The sequence below is a fragment of the Echinops telfairi genome, unplaced genomic scaffold, assembly GCF_000313985.2.
Source record: "Echinops telfairi isolate 266 unplaced genomic scaffold, ASM31398v2 ScPeMD7_3533;HRSCAF=4204_1, whole genome shotgun sequence".
NCBI lineage: Eukaryota > Metazoa > Chordata > Mammalia > Afrosoricida > Tenrecidae > Echinops > Echinops telfairi.
Window position 1 is genome coordinate 31,523,815 of NW_022107432.1, and position 18,835 is coordinate 31,542,649.

At 45.0% G+C, this 18,835-nt stretch overlaps 1 protein-coding gene across 3 annotated transcripts in view; it reads left to right on the forward strand.

The window, feature by feature from the left end:
• Positions 1-18,428, forward strand: part of SLC26A8 (solute carrier family 26 member 8) — a 90,775-nt gene extending 72,347 nt beyond the window's left edge. For all 3 annotated transcript variants that reach the window (XM_045294922.1, XM_004710816.2, XM_045294923.1), the window contains exons 12-20: positions 496-591; positions 2,134-2,240; positions 2,334-2,403; positions 3,643-3,735; positions 3,849-3,992; positions 8,613-8,984; positions 13,612-13,666; positions 13,764-13,939; positions 17,627-18,428. In XM_045294922.1, the coding sequence (XP_045150857.1) occupies positions 496-591; positions 2,134-2,240; positions 2,334-2,403; positions 3,643-3,735; positions 3,849-3,992; positions 8,613-8,984; positions 13,612-13,666; positions 13,764-13,939; positions 17,627-18,058 (1,545 nt within the window). In that variant the 3' untranslated portion in view covers positions 18,059-18,428. The remainder of the gene's footprint in view (positions 1-495; positions 592-2,133; positions 2,241-2,333; positions 2,404-3,642; positions 3,736-3,848; positions 3,993-8,612; positions 8,985-13,611; positions 13,667-13,763; positions 13,940-17,626) is intronic.
• The last annotated feature ends 407 nt before the right edge of the window (positions 18,429-18,835 follow it).

Consider the following 18,835-nt stretch of genomic DNA (forward strand, 5'->3'; position numbering starts at 1 on the left):
CTCTGTGTGGGGGATCTCCAAACAGTGCCCAGGCCCTGGTAGGAGCTGGAAGCCCAGCAACCTCAGCCCAGGTCTTCTCTGCAGGGTGACTGGACAAGGCATGCAGCAGTGGCAGCTGCAAGAGCCTGGCAGCAGTGGCTTGGAGGTTGCAGGCGAGGTTGAGGCTCTGCTCCAGGGCTGCAGCTGAGCCCTCAGCTCTGTGAACTCAACACGTCTTGGCACCGTTTCAAGCGCACCCCTCCTCTCTGCCATCTGGACTTTGTGCATTTGGGGAAAGTTTACATGACAAATTAGGTTCCCTTTTAATAACTCCTATACACATTGTTCGGTGAAACTGGCTGCATTTTGTATGATGTGCCAGCATGCTCATTATTTCCATTCTGATTGTTCGCCTCCCCCCCCATCCCCCAACTATACTTTTTGGCTCCTTTGTGGGGACTTGGTGGTTTTAGTCCTGAACAGAAAATGAAGCAAGGTTTATCTTTCCTCCCACAGGCTGTGTTGGCTGGTATTATTCTAAGCAACGTGATACCCTACCTTGAAACCATTTCCAACCTCCCCGCTCTGTGGAGGCAGGACCAGTATGACTGTGTGAGTATAGATGCACGTACATAATGAGCTTGAGGAGGGGAATGACGGGGAGGTGAGAGAGAGGAAAAGGAGGACAAACAAAAGGGGCCAGTCATGGAGCCCTAGTTTGGCTTGTTAAGAGGAAGTCCAAGTTGCTGGCATTTGAAAATATGGAGACTATTCCAATGATGCCAAACTAAATAAAAGCAATTATGTTGCTCCCTCCCCAAAACAAACCAGCTGCCAGCAAGTAGATTCCAACTCATGGCATGCTCCAGAGGGCAGATTTTTGGGACGTCGCTCACCAGGCCTTTAGTTCAAGGCAGACTTGACCCTCCAACCGTCTGGTTAGCAGATGAGCACCTGCCTCATCTGCACGGCTTAGGAACTCCTTAGTGGCTACAGTTGTGTACAGATGTACAACACAAAGGGTTTGTCCCGCACAGCATATTTGAATCGTATTTAATCCAGTTCACATCAACATGGATGTTTTGAGGTTGAAGAACAGAAACCCAAACCCTCTGCCACTGAGTCCACTCTGACTCAGAGCAGCCCTACAGAGCAGAGTAAAACTGCACACCCAGGGTTTTCAAGCCTCTGCACCGTAATGGGAGCAAACTGCCCACGTCTTCCTATTATGGAGCATTTGGTGGTTCAAACTGCTGGCCTTTAGTTAGAAGCCACATGTTTAACCTCTGTGCCATCAGGGCTCCTGCATTTCAGGACAGGAAACCTCAATCCTAACAAGACAAGGGGGTCCTTGGTCACCCTCCTTTCTGTTGGGACACACCAAGAGCCGGAAGGGAAAAATAGAAATAAAAGATTTTATTTTTAAACCGTCCCTGCCAACAAGTTAATTCTGACCCATAGCCACCCTTCAGGTCGGGGGAGAACTGCCTCTGTGGGTTCCTGAGACCGTAAATCTTCACAGGAGAAGACAGCCTCATCTTTTTCCCACGGAGTGGCTGGTGGTTTTGAACCGCTGACCTTGTGAGTGGCAAGCCAATATTGAATCACCATGCCACCTACGTACATAAAAGACAAGAGATCTAATAGGATGAGAGGCCATGGCTTCAACAGAAACAAAGAACTAAGAGAGAGGCGGGGTCATTTGGGGAGGCAGGTACCTGAGGAGCTAAGGAACTGTGGTCCAGCACGCAGACAGACTAAGGGCAGGGATAGTACTTCCTGCAGCATGGAGAGAACAAGGGAAAGTTGAGCCTGAATAAGAAAGTTGAGCCCAGCTTGAAAGGGGAAATAAGTATTTAAGGTAGTTCCAGCCTCTCTCCTCTGTAAGGTCACCGGCTAAGCATGATGAAGGTGGTGGTGGGTGGGCATTGGTAAAGGATGTAACTAACTGAGAGAACGAGAGGGTGAGAGTAAAAGAGATGAGAGAGGACGTCTCTTTGGGGTGGTGCCAGTGCACACGGCTGTGGGATGTTGTTCTCTAAATCTCAGGGGCTAGATCCCAGTGGAAGGAGGGTGGTGAGCTGAGGGCTAGGGCCAGTTGTTCTCTGAATTCTGCTTGTTTTCATGTTTTTTTCCCCTCTCCTTTTCCATAAGATCATCTGGATCATGACATTCATATCTGCACTTTTTCTGGGATTGGATGTTGGACTAGTTGTTTCAGTAACTTTTGCCTTCTTCATCATCACCGTCCAGTCACACAGGTACTTCTTCATCTCAGGGAAATGGGAGGCCAGGCAGAGTAAGGAGAGAGAATTATGACTGACGTGCGGCACCCATGTGTCCTTTCCTTTCAGAGCTAAGATTTACCTCCTGGGGCAGATCCCCAACACCAACATTTATAGGGCCATCAATGACTACCGGGAGGTAAGAGCCCACATCACGTCTGTGGCCAGGGGATGGTACAGGCCAGGCCCGTGGCCTCGTCTACCCCTGGTGCATCTTCGCTGCCGTTTGTGACAGCTGACCCGTAAGGAAGGGGAGAGGAGAGGGATGCAGGAGGGTAGGGGCAGCCACTGAAGCAGACACCTCTTTGTGGTACCACAGAATGCCGAGGGGTGCTTTAAAAGTGTACTTGAGGGGAAAGGAGAGTTAAGAAAAAGGAGTCGGGAAGCAGAGGGGAAATGAAGTGAGCCGGAAAAGCAAGGGGGTGGATTTTTTCTCTCTCTTTGTTTCTTTTTTTTTTTTTTGTCTCTCACAAGGCAGATAGTTTCTCTAGGAGGTTCTCGAGAGATTTCATTTGTTCATCAATTTTTGCAGCCACCACCATCATTTATTTCCATAGCGTTTTCAGCACCCCAAACAGAAACTCTGTACCCATGAAGTGATGAACTCCATGTGCCCAGCTCCTTAGGCCCCTGGAAACCTTTATCCTACTTTCTGTCTCTATGCATTTGCTGGTTCTAGATTCCTCCTGAGAAAGACTGGTATGGTGCAGGGCGTTAAGCACTGGGCTGCTAACCACCAAGTCGGCAGTTCGAACGTCCCAGACACTTCACAAGTGAAGGATGAAGCTGTCTGTTCACATACAAACTTAGAGTCTTGGAAAGCCCAGCAGGGAGCTCAACTCTGTCCTGTGGGGTTGCCAAGTTGGAATCCATTGATAGCAGTAGGTTGGGATGTGGTTTTTTTAGGGCAGCTACCTCAAATAAGTGGGATTGTACGGTATTTGTCCTTTCATGTGTCCTTAGCTCTTTTCATTCAGCGTAATGTTTTCATGACTCATCAATGTTATAGCATGTTATAGCATGTGTCAGAACTCTTTTCATGGCTGAATAATATTCCATTGTGTGGATAGAACAAGGAGCCTGGTGGCACTGTGGTTAGGTATTGAAACCACAAAGTCAGTGGGTCAAACCCACCATTCACCCCTGAGGCGGCAGGGTGGGCGTGGGTAGGGGAGAGCGGCAGGGAAGTCGAGGCAGTCTGCTCCCATCAAGATGTACATCTCAGAAGCCCTAGACAGGGTTATTAGAAATCAGAATTGACTCTGGCAATGAGCTGCTTTGTGTTTTTGTGGCTAGAAGGGCTTTTGTTTATCCATTCATCAGTTGATGGGTATTTGGGCCTGAGAAATTTCCCTCCATTTAACCTTTCACCTGACAGATAACAAACATCCCTGGGGTAAAAATCTTCCAGTGCTGCAACTCCATTACGTTTGTCAACATTTACCAGCTGAAGCGCAAGCTGTTAAAAGAGGTACCCATGTAGCCTTCTGTCTGTCTCTACCTGCCCTGGGCCCCCCTCGCCTCCCCCTTTTGCCCTCTTTCCTACCATTTACCCTCAGGACTTGACCCTCTTCTCCCTTCCAGATGGACATGATAAAGGTGTGTCTTACAGAAGAAGATGTCTATGGCCTGTTTGGTCAGAGTAGCCACCACACGCATGTCAACAGAGACCTAGAAAGAGGTTGTAAGTTTTTCTGCAACTGTGACGAGCCGGATCCACCTCCCAGGGTTAGGAACATTTCTTATTGCTCGCATGTCCCTCACATGTTATAAACTGCACTCACTCACTCACTGCCATCCCGTCAATCCTTGAGGGGTTTTGATTTGGGTTTTAGAAACTGCTAGAAGAATGATGAAGCTTTCGACTCCTATAAAGAGGTACCATTTTGGAAACCCATGGGTGCAGTTCTACCATGTCCTCTGGGTTTCTAGGAGTTGGAATTGACATGGTGGCAGTGATGAGTGAGTGAGTGTGTGTGTGTGTGTGTGTGTTTTAAGCTGGCCAGCTTAAGATTAATGACAATAAGTGACTTTAAGAATGTTGCCCAATTGATCAGGTATCAAGCATCTAAGACCCAGAATAAAACCATACGCAAGGTGAGTGGGGAGTAGAGCATGGAGTGGAGACCCAATGCCCATCTGTAGACAATTGGACATCCCCTCACAGAGGGATCACAGGGAAGAGATGAGCCAGTCAGGGTGCAGTATAGCACCGATGAAACACACAACTTTCCTCTATTTCATTAATGCTTCCTTCCCCCCACTATCATGATCTCAATTGTACCTTACTAATTGTATTAGACCAGAGCATGCACACTGTTACAGATAAGAGCCTACAACAAAGTGAATCCAGGATAGATAAACCCCTCAGGGCCAACAAGGAGAGTAGAAATACTAGGAGGATTAGAGGAGGGTGGGGGGAGAAAGGGAGAATCGATCACAAGGATCAACCTAGAATCCCCTCCCAGGGGGACGAATAATGGTAAAGTGGGTGAGGGGCGATGGAGGATGATGTAAGACATAGAAAAAATAATCTATAACTTATCAAGGGTTCATGAGAGAGGGCGGGCGTGGAGGGAGGGGGAAAGAAATGGGGAGCTGATATCAGGGGCTCAAGTGGGAAGAGAATGCTTTGAAAATGATGATGGCGGCATATATGTACATGCTTGACATATTGGAGAAATGTATGGATTCTGATAAGAGATGTAAGAGCCCCAATAAAAGTATTTTTCAAAAAATAAAACAAACAAAGAATGTTGCCCAATTTTGGCTGGGGCAAGGTCAAGGGTGTGTGTGTGTGGGGGTTCTCCAGGGTCTTCCAGGGTCTCCTGATAGCTGCCTATGATCAGAAACATGAGGTGGAGAGTGCAAGACGGAGCACCAAGTATAGGCTGCTATTCCAGAAAGCTTTCATAACATCCGGGTAGATACAATCATAGCCACCCTATGAGGCAGAATTGACTCGATGGCAATAGGTTTGGATTTGGAAGAGACAACGGGGCTTCGAAACATTGGTGGATTTTCCCACCAACTTTTTTTTTTAAATCATTTTATTAGGGGCTCACACAACTCTTATCACAATCCATACACACATCAATTGTGTAAAGTGCATTTGTACATTCATTGCCCTCGTCATTCTCAAAACATTTCCTCTCCACTTAAACCTCCGGCATTAGGTCCTCATTTTTGAAGCCCTGATCTCTCAGCTGATGAGAGTCACAAAGTGTTTGTTATTTCCAACCCCGAACTGGCCTAAGTATTCTCTCCCCCTAAAGTAGGGTGTCACATTTCTAGCTTTGGGGCCTTTCTGTAGCCATCCAGTTGACAGCCTATAATTGATACCCATCACTGCCACTGCCCACTGCCTTACCCTTCCTTCTTGTTGTTGGTTGTGTGCCGTCAAGTTGGTTCTGAGTCAGAGCGACCCTGTAGGCAGAGCAGTACTACCCCATAGGGTTTCCGAGGCTGCAGTCTTTACTGGAGAAGATGGTCAGAACTTTTCTTCCCCAGAGTGGCTGGTGGCTTTGAACTGCCAACCGTGGGGACCCACAACCCACATGCCTTACCCTTTCAAACACTGAGTGCCCATATTCCCATATGAAGCTTAGGTCCTACAGAATTCCCCAAACATACCAACTGTCCTCTCATAACCTGGTTAATGAAGTTCAAAAGACATCTCCTGGGGGGTGCGGGGAGGGAGGAGGGGAAAAAATGAGGAGCTGATACCAAGGGCTTAAATGGAGAGTAAGCATTTTGAGAATGATGAAGGCAACAGATGTACAAATGTGCTTGACACAATGTATATATGTATGGATTGTGATAAGAGTTGTATGATCCCCCAGTAAAATGATTAAAAAAGAAAAAGTAAAAGTGAAATGCATGTGGATTAGCCTCCAGCGAGTCCCCTTGGACCATCGACCAGAGATGCGAGTGGGCTTGCTATCAGGCAGCGTGCATTGGAAAGTGGATTATGGCAGATAGAGTTAGATGAAAACTTGTCATTTGATCTCTGTTTTAACCCATTTTAGGTTGTTCTAGTTCTTAATATTTTCTACTTTCTTTTCAATTGAGGTTTTTTCTGTTTTACTTTGTTATTGGTTTTTTCGTTGTATGTTTTTCATAAAATTGTTGTATGTTGTATTTAAAATTCAGGCTAGGTAAATCCTATAGAGACAGTAACTGGATTAATGATTTTTTGGAAGTATGTCAGGAAAGGCTCAGGGGGGATGGGGAGCTGATAACAATGAGTACAAAAGAGAAGAAAATGCTCTAAAATTGTGGTAATGATTGTACAACTCTTCTTGGTATGACTGAACAAGTGAATCGTTTATGATATGTGGATTAAGTGCCAATACAACTGTTTTAGGAAAAAAAAGACATCTCCTCCAACTCCTTTGCCGAGAAGGCAGAATTAGCACTCTGTTTTACCTGCATGTGGCACACATCGTGTGCCGAGTGTGGTGGAGAAACACGTATGGGACATCTACAGGTACTCTTTAGAGTAGACCAGGATTGTCCCAAATTTGTTGAGTGCCTACTCTGTCCCCACAACTAAGATGTGACGAAAAAGGAAAACAAGAATGTTATGGGGAGCCACTGAGTAGTTGAGCTCCACTGTCTTCAGGGAGTTACTCATTTTTGTTTTCATGGAAACTTTTGAACACAGACACAGGCAGAGCCCAGAGCAGAAAAACTCTTGTACACGGGACTATTCTGAAACAATGAATGAAGCTACAATTCCAGTTACCGCAATGACTCCATCTGCATGTGACATCTAAAGACATAATGATATAATATCAATCCTGAAATCGCTGAACAGCTCTGAAACTGGATGCAACATGCCACTGATGGCCTGTCAGTTTAACTCAGTGTTTGCTTTCTTGGTAGCACTGTAATAACAGTGTGTTTCAAGACAGACAAAACAGGCTAGTGAACTGCTCCAGGTGTTCTGAATTGTGTGCTAGGTCCTGACACCTATATGGCTTTAGCTAAGGGGGCAGATGAGTGTGAGCTCAAAAGAGAAATTTCATGAGCAGAATGGGCATGTGCAGCTCAGAAGAGTGACATTTGGAGTGTTGTTGGAGAGGGATAAGGAGGACCCCAGGTCTACAAATCTGCTTGGGCAAAGCCCCTGAGGTAGGAATAAGGATAGGTTCTCAGAGTAAGAGGTCTGGTGTGGGAATGAGGGCAGGCAGGTAAGCGTGAATGGAACTGTGGAAGTCCTTGAAAGACAAGTTAAAGAAGACACATGGAAGGCTCGTAGCTTCCCTTCTGTCTGGAGGATCTTGCATCTCCTCACCACAGACCAAGCCCCACCAGTACCCCTAAGGCCCAGCCTCAGTGACTTTGAACTTCGAGGTATCCTCCTCCTTTCAATGATAAATAACCCTGTCTATCCACGCTTGTTCTTTGTTATTGTTGTTATATACTATATACCATCATGTATGGGTTTTTTTAATCTTTCACTCCTTCTTGTTTTCAAAATATACTTCCAAAGCAACAGGATCAGAACAATAACTTTTAAAAAGGCAGAAACCTTATACCACACTAGCTAGCAAATGAATTCTTTTCCTTTTTCTGTGTGCCCAATAGAGCCTATCCACCAGTGTTGCTATACCCTTGCTGCCCTCAGTGGGGTCTGATCCCTCCTCTGGGGGCACAGCCTGCATGTCACTGGACCCCAGTGCTTGAGGCTGGGTATAATCTAAAGCAGACACCTAAGGCCTATTAGGGAGCTAAAGACTGCCCTGCCCAAGTCATTTTTGCCTGTCAGGAAGTCTGACAAAAGATAGGTAGGGTGTTGAAAAAGAGGTGTGGAGAGAAGGGACTGATGGATAAAAATACTTCAGTGTGTTAGTCAGCATTGGAGACTATTAGGAATGAGGGGAAGGAATAAATCAATGATGCTTTTGAGTTTGAGTCACTAGGACAACAGTAACATCATTGATAGACATAGGAGAATTGGGAGGGGGCTGCCATCAGTGGAGATGATAAGAAAAGATGAATGAGGTTTTAGTCATTATCTTGGAATGAAAATGAGCAGTACCTCCTCTGGGAAGGGGGAGCCCTGGTGGTACAGTGCGTTTCACATTGATTGCGCTGCTAACAAGAAGGTCAGCGGTTCAAAACCACTGGCTGTTCCAAAGGAGAAAGAGGAGGCTTTCTCCTCCCATCAAGAGTTGCAGTCTTAGAAACCCAGTAGGGCGGTTCTATCCCGTTGCCCTGAAGGAATCTGGGAGGGAGCTGCAAAAGAGAGGGAGTGAGGCGGCAAATGGAAACAGCAGAGTGGCAAGGACTTGCAGCCTTTTCGGCATCGCCTCCCAGCCATCCCTAATGTTGTTGTTCCAGGTTATCTACACGGAGCAATTTGAGCCCCAATCCATCCATTCTTCCTCCTCTATCAACCTGATCCGCTGCTCACGCTTAGAGAGCGTCACCAGCCAGGCTACCACATCCGATGAGCAAGTACCATACACAGTATCGTCCGTATCTCAGAGAAACCAGGGGCAAAACCTGGAGGAGGTGGAGAAAGTCTGGGTTCCCAATAACCCCTCAAGAATAAGCGCAGGAGCCTCACCTGAAGGAGCTGAAAGTCAAATGAGAAGTAGATCATACTTACCCTATTCCGATGTTTCTCTTCTGCCCGCCATCCACACCATCATCCTGGATTTCTCTATGGTCCATTTTGTGGATCCTCAGGCTTCAGTCATCTTAAGGCAGGTAAGTACTTTCATAAGAGCCTGCGAGGGCTCCCAACTTCCACCACTGGAGGTAGCTTAAGGTCAATTAGAATAAAGATACAAATAAGACAAATTTGATTGATTAAATTCTGGGTTGCCTTAGTAGGCATGGCGCCTATTGTACAAGACTCCGGGAGAGCTTTTACTCAGAGTTTTAAAAGTTGCAGTCTTATTTCGCAAGGAATAATGCCAATGCCAGAAACCCACCAGAAATGCAGGCCATGCCCCGAGATCCCCACTATGTCCGGGGAGTTAGCTACAGGTCTTTTCTGTTTTACCCCTTTATTTATTTATTTTTCTTTTAAAAAATCATTTTATTGGGGGCTCATACAACTCTTCTCACAATCCATCCATCCATCCATCCAAACATTTGCACATTTGTTGCCGTCATCATTCTCCAAACATTTGCTTTCTACTTGAGCCCTTGGTATCAGCTCCTAATTTTTCCCCTCCATCCCCGCCCCCATCCCTCACAAACCCTTGATAATTTATAAATTATTTTGTCATGCCTTACACTGTCTGACGTCTCCCTTCACCCACTTTTCTGTTGTCCATCCCCAAGGGAGGGGGTTATATGTAGATCCTTTCTACCCTACCTTCCCCTTAACATCCTGGTATCGCTACTCTCATTATTGGTCATGAGGGGTTTATCTGTCCTGGATTCCCCATGTTTCCATCTCTTATCTGTACCAGTGTACATCCTCTGGTTTAGCCAGATTTTTAAGGTAGAATTGGGATCATGATAGTGGAGGGGAGGAAGCATTAAAGAACTAGAGGAAAGTTATATGTTTCTTCGTTGCTATACTGCATCTTGACTGGCTCATCTGCTCCTTGCAACCCTACTGTAAGGGGATGTCCAGTTGTCTATAGGTGGGCTTTGGATCCCCACTCCACACTCCCCATCATTCACAGTGATATGATTTTTGTTCTTTGATGCCTAGTACCTGATCCTATTGATACCTCGTGATCACACAGGCTGGTGTGATTCTTTCATGTGGGCTTTGTTGTTTCTCAGCTAGATGGGCGTTTGTTTATCTTCAAGCCTTTAGGACCCTACACATGATATCTTTTGATAGCCGGGCTCCATCAGCTTTCTTCACCACATTTGCTTATGCACCCACTTTGTCTTCAGCAATCATGTCGGGAGTGTGAGCATCATGGACGGCCAGTTTAGTAGAACAAAGTGTTCTTGCATTGAGGGCATACTTGAGTGGAGGCCCACCGCTGCAGGTCTTTTCAAGGAATGCCTGAATGCTGCAGAAAAATGCTCACCAAGAAATCTCCATGACTTAGCTCCTGGGAACCAGGCACTGAACAAGACCCGGGGATGCATTTTACTGAGAGTTAACACAGTTGTGATGAGATGACACATCCACCTTGAGGTGGTCTCTCCCCTCTCTTCAGTCCTTCCCAGTTCCCTCACCATAGCCTGCATCTTTGGGCAGGTTTGTTTCCTTCAAAAGCTGCATCCCTGGATCCTGGTTTCTCTCCTACACTCTGGTTTCTCCAACCGTCTTCGTTTCACTCTCTCTTGTACACTGCAATTAAGATGCACAGCTCACCCTGTTGGCTTCATTGTTTAATGTCTCATAACCCCCTGCCATCCATTCACTTCCGACTGGAGACCTGCTAGAGGGTTTCCGAGACAGTCAATCTTTATGGCAGCAGAAAAGCTTCACTTTTCTCCCTCAGAGCAGCAGTTTGAACCTCTAACCTTGCAGTTAGCAATCCAAAGCCATCAGGACTCCTTCATGTCAAAAAAAGAAAGAAAGAAAGGAAAAAGGTCTCGTTAGTGTGATCCATTTCTCCTAGGTGATGGTTTACAGAGAATACTACTTTTCCTTTCGACAAATCACACCCACGTTTTGTTTCATGTAATTGCTTGTACCTTCCACAAGGTAAACACCATGGAGGCCACTTCCCGAGGTCCTGGTTCCCATGCATCCTTCTTTCCGAACTCCTCTGAACTCTGTCCTGCGGTCAGTACTCGTCCGGTATGTTTCTCAGACAGGGCAGATGGAATCTTGACAGCAGTTTCTCTCCCTCTGGCTACTGTTGGTGATGGCTGGACACTTACTTCCTGGTTCTCATGGCACCCTAGCTTACTCTTGCTCCTTTGGCCAATTTTCCTTCTTTTATCAGATTTTATCCTACCTTCTCATTCCTATGGGCATACACTGCTAGAGTACAGCTCCTCTTTGGTCGGAAGCCGTAGGAAGCCTTTCACAGCAGCAAGAACACTGGTTGGTGGTCCAAGAGATGAGTGTTGTATCCTGCCCTTGCTACTGACTGTCCCACCTGACCCACGGCATTATGCTAAATTGTACTGCACCTCAGTTTCCTCATAGATAACATGCGATGCCAAGAAGAGATGAATGTTGAGTTTTCCCCATCCACTGGATCTCCCCACCCCCACCTCTAGTTTTAGACTCAAATGTCCTTTTCATTCGTTCATCTTTGTAGTCCCGCTGGTCTAAGAGTCTCATCTGCCAGCCATGCCCTGTAATTGTTACCTTAGACTTCATTCATCCCACAAGATGGAATACCTACTATATGCATGGTCGAGTTGGGTGTGTTCATACATGGTCTCAATTCGTTCTCACAACAGCCTGGAGAGAGGGGCCGTATTCTCTCCTTCAACTCTCAATTAACAAATGGCCTGGCCAGGCTCAGAACGCAGAGCACCTAACGTCACATCACTCTTCCTGTGCGTCCCACTGTACAGTTGTGTCATCCCACCCTTTGTCATGGGGTCACCAGCGAATCTTCTTGTTAACCTCCAGCCTCCACTTTGGCCTCTGATGATAACCTAGTGCTCCATCCCCAACATGGAGACTAGGCCAGACCCTCCGCCTTACAGCCTGCAGGGAGCCATGGCCCATGCACTTGCACCTTTCAAAACCACAGGGCTCTTCACGCCCTTGATCACTGCTCTCTGCTGCTTGCTGGAGACCATTGCACTCTGTTCGCATTGTAATTGAACGTTCAAATTACTAAGAAAAACCTCAGCAGCGCAGTCGAGAGTGCCAGCATCTTCATACACCTGGAGATGTACCTTTCCCGTGTGTTTGCCATTTAGAGTGTTGCCCATTGTGACCCTTCACCTATGACCTGATGATTTCCTATGTGACCAAGAATGGCTTTCTGGTTTCCACTTGGCACTGTTACACTCCTTTTGATGTTTTATCTTTGTGCTCAGGGTTGGAGTGGGATTCTACTGTCTTGGAGTATAACTTTATAATGATATACTTTGAAGTGAACTTCAAGATGTATGGCTTCTAATATATTGCAACTGAAGTAAGTTTGAGGTCAGTGTGTGATGTTTGAGGAGCCCTGTTGTTGTAGTGGGCGGTTACCAGCACGGTCCGCACTTCGAAAGGAGCTGCTCAGAAGGAGAAAGATGAGGCTTTCTACTCCTACCTATCAAGAGTGACAGTTTCATATAACTTTCCTCTAGTTATTTCATGCTACCCCCCCCCCCACTATCATGATCCCAATTCTACCTTACTAATCTGGCTGGACCAGAGGATTACATTAGTACAATAGCAACTGGAAACACAGGGAATCCAGTATAGATGACTCCTTCAGGACCAGTGGTGAGAGGGGTGATGCCTGGAGGGTAAAGGGAATGTGGGGTAGAAAGGGGGAACCAATTACAGGAATCTAAGTATTGCCTCCTCCCTCGGGGATGGACAGCAGAGAAGAGGGTGGAGGGAAACATCGGACAGGGTAACTTATGACAAAACTATAATAATTTATGAACTAAGAAGGGTTCCTGAGGAAGGGGGTAGAGAGAGGGAGGGGGAAATGAGCAACTGATATTAGGGGAGGCAAATGTTTTGAGAATGATGAGGGCAACAAATGTGCATATGTGCTTGACACAATGGATGGATGTATGGATTTTGATGAGAATTGTACGAGCCCCCAATAAAATAATTTTTTTTAAAGGATAGTCATAAAGTTAATTTTAGCAATAGGTATATTATATGACTTACATATTAGCTTTGCACAAGTAAAAAAAAATTATTATTTTTTTGAATAATTTCGGAAACCCACCAAGGCAGTTCTACCCTGCCCTATAGCGTCACTGCGAGTCAGAATTGACTTGATGGCAGCAAGACAGTAGAGAATGAAATCTCAAGCTATGCTGCAAAGTTGCATTCCCTACTGTCTTGCTTGGCTGTCTCTGGGGCCACATTTTCCCTACTCCCTACTCAGTGAACTTCAGGGAGTAGGGGTCACACACAAACACTAAGTGGTCACACCATGCACGTTCCCATCACAACCGGACCATCTCTGGCCTGGTACTGACTTCATGCCAACATGATTTTCCTATGTGAACAACTGAAGACTATAATATGCATGCCCCCCACCCCCTGGCAACCCCCACAAGAGACAGTCTGATCCTCTTTTTGCCTTCCTGGTACTCACGCATTTCCTGGCATCTAGAAGCTCACCCTTCACATGTTTTGGAAGGAAAGGGGAGTCTAAATCTACATACCCTCTAGACAAGTGAATAGCCAAAGGCGTTTTAAACTTGGTGCATTAGAAAGCCCTTTGGTAGTCGATGGCCACGCTCCCCGACACTGATGTCCTCTCCCCAATAGATGTGCAATGCTTTCCAGAACGCCAACGTCATGGTGCTCTTGGCAGGGTGTCACTGTGAGTATCTTTCACCCCATGAGAGGGCTGTGGTTTTCGCACTGGCTGCTCTGCCCCGAAGGTGTCTGACTGTGTCTGTTCTGGGTTTGGCTTATAGCTTCTGTGGTCAGGACATTTGAGAGGAATGATTTCTTTGATGCTGGTATCACCAAGGCCCAGCTGTTCCTGACCCTCCACGACGCTGTGCTGTTTGCCTTAAGAAGGAGGCTGCTAGACTCGGAGTTAAGCGTGGATGAATCTGAGACAGTGATACAGGAGACCCACTCAGAAAAGGTTGGATGGTGTCAAGCATCTTGGGGTGGGGTGGAACAGAGTGGGGTGGGGCGGGAGAGAAGCCCGGCTAGAGCTGGGCAATGTCCAAGAAAGCTGTGGTTATGCCTGGATTTTGTCCTGTTGAAAGGACCTCTTGGCAAGTAGCAGTGGCTTTGTGCCCCTGCTGTCAGGGTATCTTCATCTCACTCACAGCCCTTTCCGAAGTAGCCGTACCACCAAGGCCTAAGTATTTAAAAGATCTTTCCTACCTATAATTCTAGAATCCACCCCTTCCCTCCCCACCCCCACACTGGGGGTGAGAACAGCAAGGCCATCTGTGAAGTAGCAGGATTGATGAACTAGTCAACGGAAACGAGGGTGAACGATGAGCTCATTACTACAGGTAGAGGTCTAAGTGGCTCTGCCGCCTTAACACATTGGCTGTCATTTAGATTCTCGAAATCAACTCAGCTTGGCCAAAGGCAAAAGACATGAGCCATTAGTGACCATTCAGAAAAAGCCGGGGCTGACTCCTGTGTTTTTTTAAATCAGTATTTGCATAAGTTAAGGCCCTGCCCCCACCACCAATAACACCCCCACCCAAAGGAAACTAAAACACAGGTTGACACTGAAATATTATCTAATATTTGGAAATGATTTTAAAATTAAACTAAGTGAAGTCTTTGACTTAGCACAATTCTATGATGTTTGCTTTTTTATGACAAGAAAGGATTGCCATGGTAATAAGTGTTTTTGCTTTGGTTTTAAATTCCAAGAAGAAAAAAAGTAAAATTATTCAAGCTTGTACATGACCTTTATCACTCTCTTTAAAGTAATTCATTATCAAGTATTTCCCTTGTTTTGCGGAGACTTCTCGCATGTTAGATGTCTCTGCTTATCCTGTTGGAATTTTCATTAGTTTTATTAAAGCTTCATTATAATTTATTTAATTATAATTTATTAAATTATAAAATAATTTGAGAATTTCCATTTAACAGTATTCATTCTCTAGGGACAAAAGCTTTCTTTACATTTGTTCAGCCTTTAATCATTTTATTGAGAACTCTTAGAGCTATTATAACAATCCATAATTCGATTAGATTGAACATAATTTTACTTGCTGCCACTATCATTTTCAAAACATTTTCTTTTTTTTTTAACATTTTCTTTCTTCTTGACATTTTTTATATCAGCTCTCCTTTATTCCCCTCCCTCCCCCACTCTGACACCCCCCCCAGGAACCTTTATATTATACTATATTTTATTTATTTATTTAGCCATATCTTATACAATCCAATGTATCCATTCACCTTCAAAATGCCTCATTGTAAGGTTTTGTGGCTTTTTCATAAGACCATCCTAGCTGCTTTATATAGTTTACACGTTCATCACTTTTGAAAAAATGGATCTTTTCCATTATCTTTTCTAGTTGCCAATGGCTATCATTCTGGAAACCTACTGATGTTTGTAAAATTTGACCACATTTCTGACTCCTCTTACTAGTCATCTTTTTTTATATAATTGCTTTTATTGGGGCTCTTACATCTCTCATCACAATCCATACAATCATCTATTGTGTCAAGCACATTTGTACATATGCTGCCATCATCATTTTCAAAGCATTTTCTTTCTACTCGAGCCCTTTATATCAGCTCATTCCCCCCTCCCTCCCCTATCCTCCCTCCCTCATAAACCCTTGATACATTATAGATTATTATTTTCATATTTTAAATCGTCCTCTGTCTCCCTTCACCCACTTTACTGTTGTTTGTCCCCCTGGGAAGGGGTTATATGTGAATCCTTGTGATCGATTCCCCCTTTCTCCTCCCACCTTCCCCTTATCCTCCTAGTATCTCTATTCTCATTGTTGGCCCTGAGGGGTTTATCTACCCTGGATTCCCTGTGTAGCAGGCTCTTATCTATAGCAGTGTGCATATTCTGGTATAATCCAATTTGTAAGGTAAAATTGAGGTCATGATAGTGGGGGAAAGGAAGCATTAAGGAACTAGAGGAGAGGAGAGTTGTGTGTTTCATCAATGCTATACTGCACCCTGATTGGCTCATCTCTTCCTTGTGACCAGTCAATATTAAGAGGCATTTCGGTATTAATTTTCTTGGGTTTTCTAGGGAGAACTTTAAAAATATTTATATTAATCTCTTCCTTTCCCAATGATTAGCATTTTTATTTCAGTATCATATATTATTACATTTTCTTGACCTTCTAGAGCAATTTAAATAATAGTGATGTCTTACTCCTGAATTGAATGAGAATAGCTTCTTTTGTATCTCCATTGAGTCTCTTGGTGACAGTTGTTTTTTTTTAAAAATATTGTTCTGGTGAACTATTATTCTTAAGGACTTGCATACTTTTTTGAATATTGAATATATTGAATCTTTTCTGGCATCTAAGATAGAAAAGTTGAGAGAAACAATTTCTTTTCAGATGTATTATCTTGAATATACCTTTTAGATATCCAAGTGGTGATGTGAAGAAGGCAAGTGGATGTATGAGCCTTCTGATTAGGAGAAGGAAGGGTTATAACCAAAGAGTCACCGCCACACAAGTGGCAGTAAAAAATATATAGGACTAAATGAGATCATCGATGGTGAGAGAATAGACAGAGAAGCCCCAGGCTTTATCCTACCTCAAGGAAGTGAGTTAAGTTTGTAAATAAGGTGGTCATATATTGCTGGTACTATGAGAGCCACGTAAGAAGCACTGGTAGCACAGCAGGTTAAGTGTTGGGCTGCTAACCACAAGGTCAGCAGCTCAAACCCACCAGCCATTCCATGGGAGAAAGATGAGGCCATTTGCCCTTCTAAATAGCTAGAAACCCCGGGGGCCATGCTACTCATAGAAGGCTATGAGTTAGGGTCAACTTCATGGCATGGCAGTGGGTCTGGATTTTCTGGTTTCAGAAAGTGTGAATGGCCTGTTGTTGGAACACAAAGGAAGCTTTGATCCCGATTGGTTATCTTTGCTCAGAATCTGGCATAAGTGTTTGTAGATGAGATGAAAATGTGGTAGGCAAAGGTAAGCAATAGTCAGGTAGCTTTGGGCAACTTTGTGGCCAGACCAAAGAGTAGAGAGCACAGCTGGAGATAAAAACTAAGGGTGGCAAGAGGCCCGATCACGAAGGCCCTTGCAGGCCCTGTCAGAGATTGCATTCAAGGTTGGTAAAAAAAGTAAGACCCAGAAGACAAGGTGTTTCAGAAAGCTGTCAAGATCACTGTCAATTCAGTGGTTGCTGTGCACTTCATGCTAGCTAGAAAAGCCAGAGAAATCAGGAGTTAGAGACTGGTGGACCTGAAAAGTAATGAGTAACTGAGGAATCAGAGTACCAACCAAACCCAAACCCAATTGACTGCCATGGAGTCGATGCCAACTCATAGCAACCATATAGGACAGGGTAGAACTGCCCCTATGAGTTTCAGAGACTGTACCTCTTTGTGGGAACAGAAAGCCCCGCTGCATGGCTGGTGGTTTCAAAGCTTGCAGTTAGTAGCCCAATGTGTAATTACACTACCACCAGGGCTCCTAGAAAGTGCAAAGAGGATGGAAAACAGATTGAAGCAAGACACCCCCCTCCACCACCCCCCTATTTCACCAGGAATTCATGCTTGGGACACTTCAAATCTTGAGATTCTTTGTGCTCACGAGTCTCAATTGCTTGGGAATGTTAACCTACTTCATCGTGTGTATTTCAGAATGAAGATCCCAGGTATCAACCATACAACAGTAATCTAGAAATCCAAAAAAGTACAAATCTAAACTACAGACCTGTGGTCCTAAAGCCAGAAATGGAAGACTCGGAGCTGGAGATGGAGCCAATGCTGGAGTCAGAACAAGAGAATGAGCTATATTTGGACCTAGACCTGGCCAGGGTGCTGGAGCAGGAATCAGAGGTGGAACCTGAAATGGAGCCTGAGACTGAGCTGGAGCCAGAGGCAGATACAGAAACCGACCCTGAGCCCGAGCTCAAACCCAGGTCTAAGACTCTTCTCCAGTCTCCACCGTACCATCGGCCTTCATATAAGACTGTGGCCACACGCTCAATAGACAATAGGCATCCACACAAGGATTTTCTATTATCCAAAAGCAGTAATACTGAAGGTCCCTGGGAGGAAGACTGGATGTAATGGGGCAGATTTTCCCTTGGCAAATTCTCCATTCCCAAAGAGGGATTGCTTGGTCAGAAGACCTTGACTTGATACCAATTTGTAGTACTTGCCTTGTGACTCCTCCATCCACTGGCTTTCTGTCACCATCAGGATCACATGCTCTCAGAGCACAATACTAATTGGCAAGAATTATCTCTGGACTCACAATCCAGGCTGACTCCATTGAACCTTTACAAGATGTTCTAAGTGAAGGTGTTCCTTCTTCACCCCCACCCCATACCGCTGGGCGTTTTGCAAGACCATCTTTAACTTACTTCTGTCTCCCTGTCTCCCAAGAGATGAGACTCAAATAAAATATATGACTCTAGTTACATTTGGGAAGACTTTGGATCTTTCCTGTGCCTTCTTCTTTTTCTTTATTCCATATCCCCAAGGAATTGTTGGATGGGAGGGATCCTGGAAATGGTACATATGTAGGTAGAGAAGGGATAGGCAAGAAAAGTTGGGCAGAAATCATATGTGTGTGTGCATAGGGATTATTATCTATATATATGCATATACACATACTGAATACGTATATATAGTCATAAAACATTGTATTGAGATCAACACAAGGGAGAATTCATTCATACACACACACCACTAAGTTCCAAGCCAGCAAAGACTGGCTCACAAGTAGTCTAAAAGCTATAGAGTTGTAGGCCACTGGAGATCCCCTTGCAGAGGGGTCTCAGGGAGGAGATGAGCCAGTCAGGGTGCGATGTAACAATGATGAGAAATACAACCTTCCTCTAG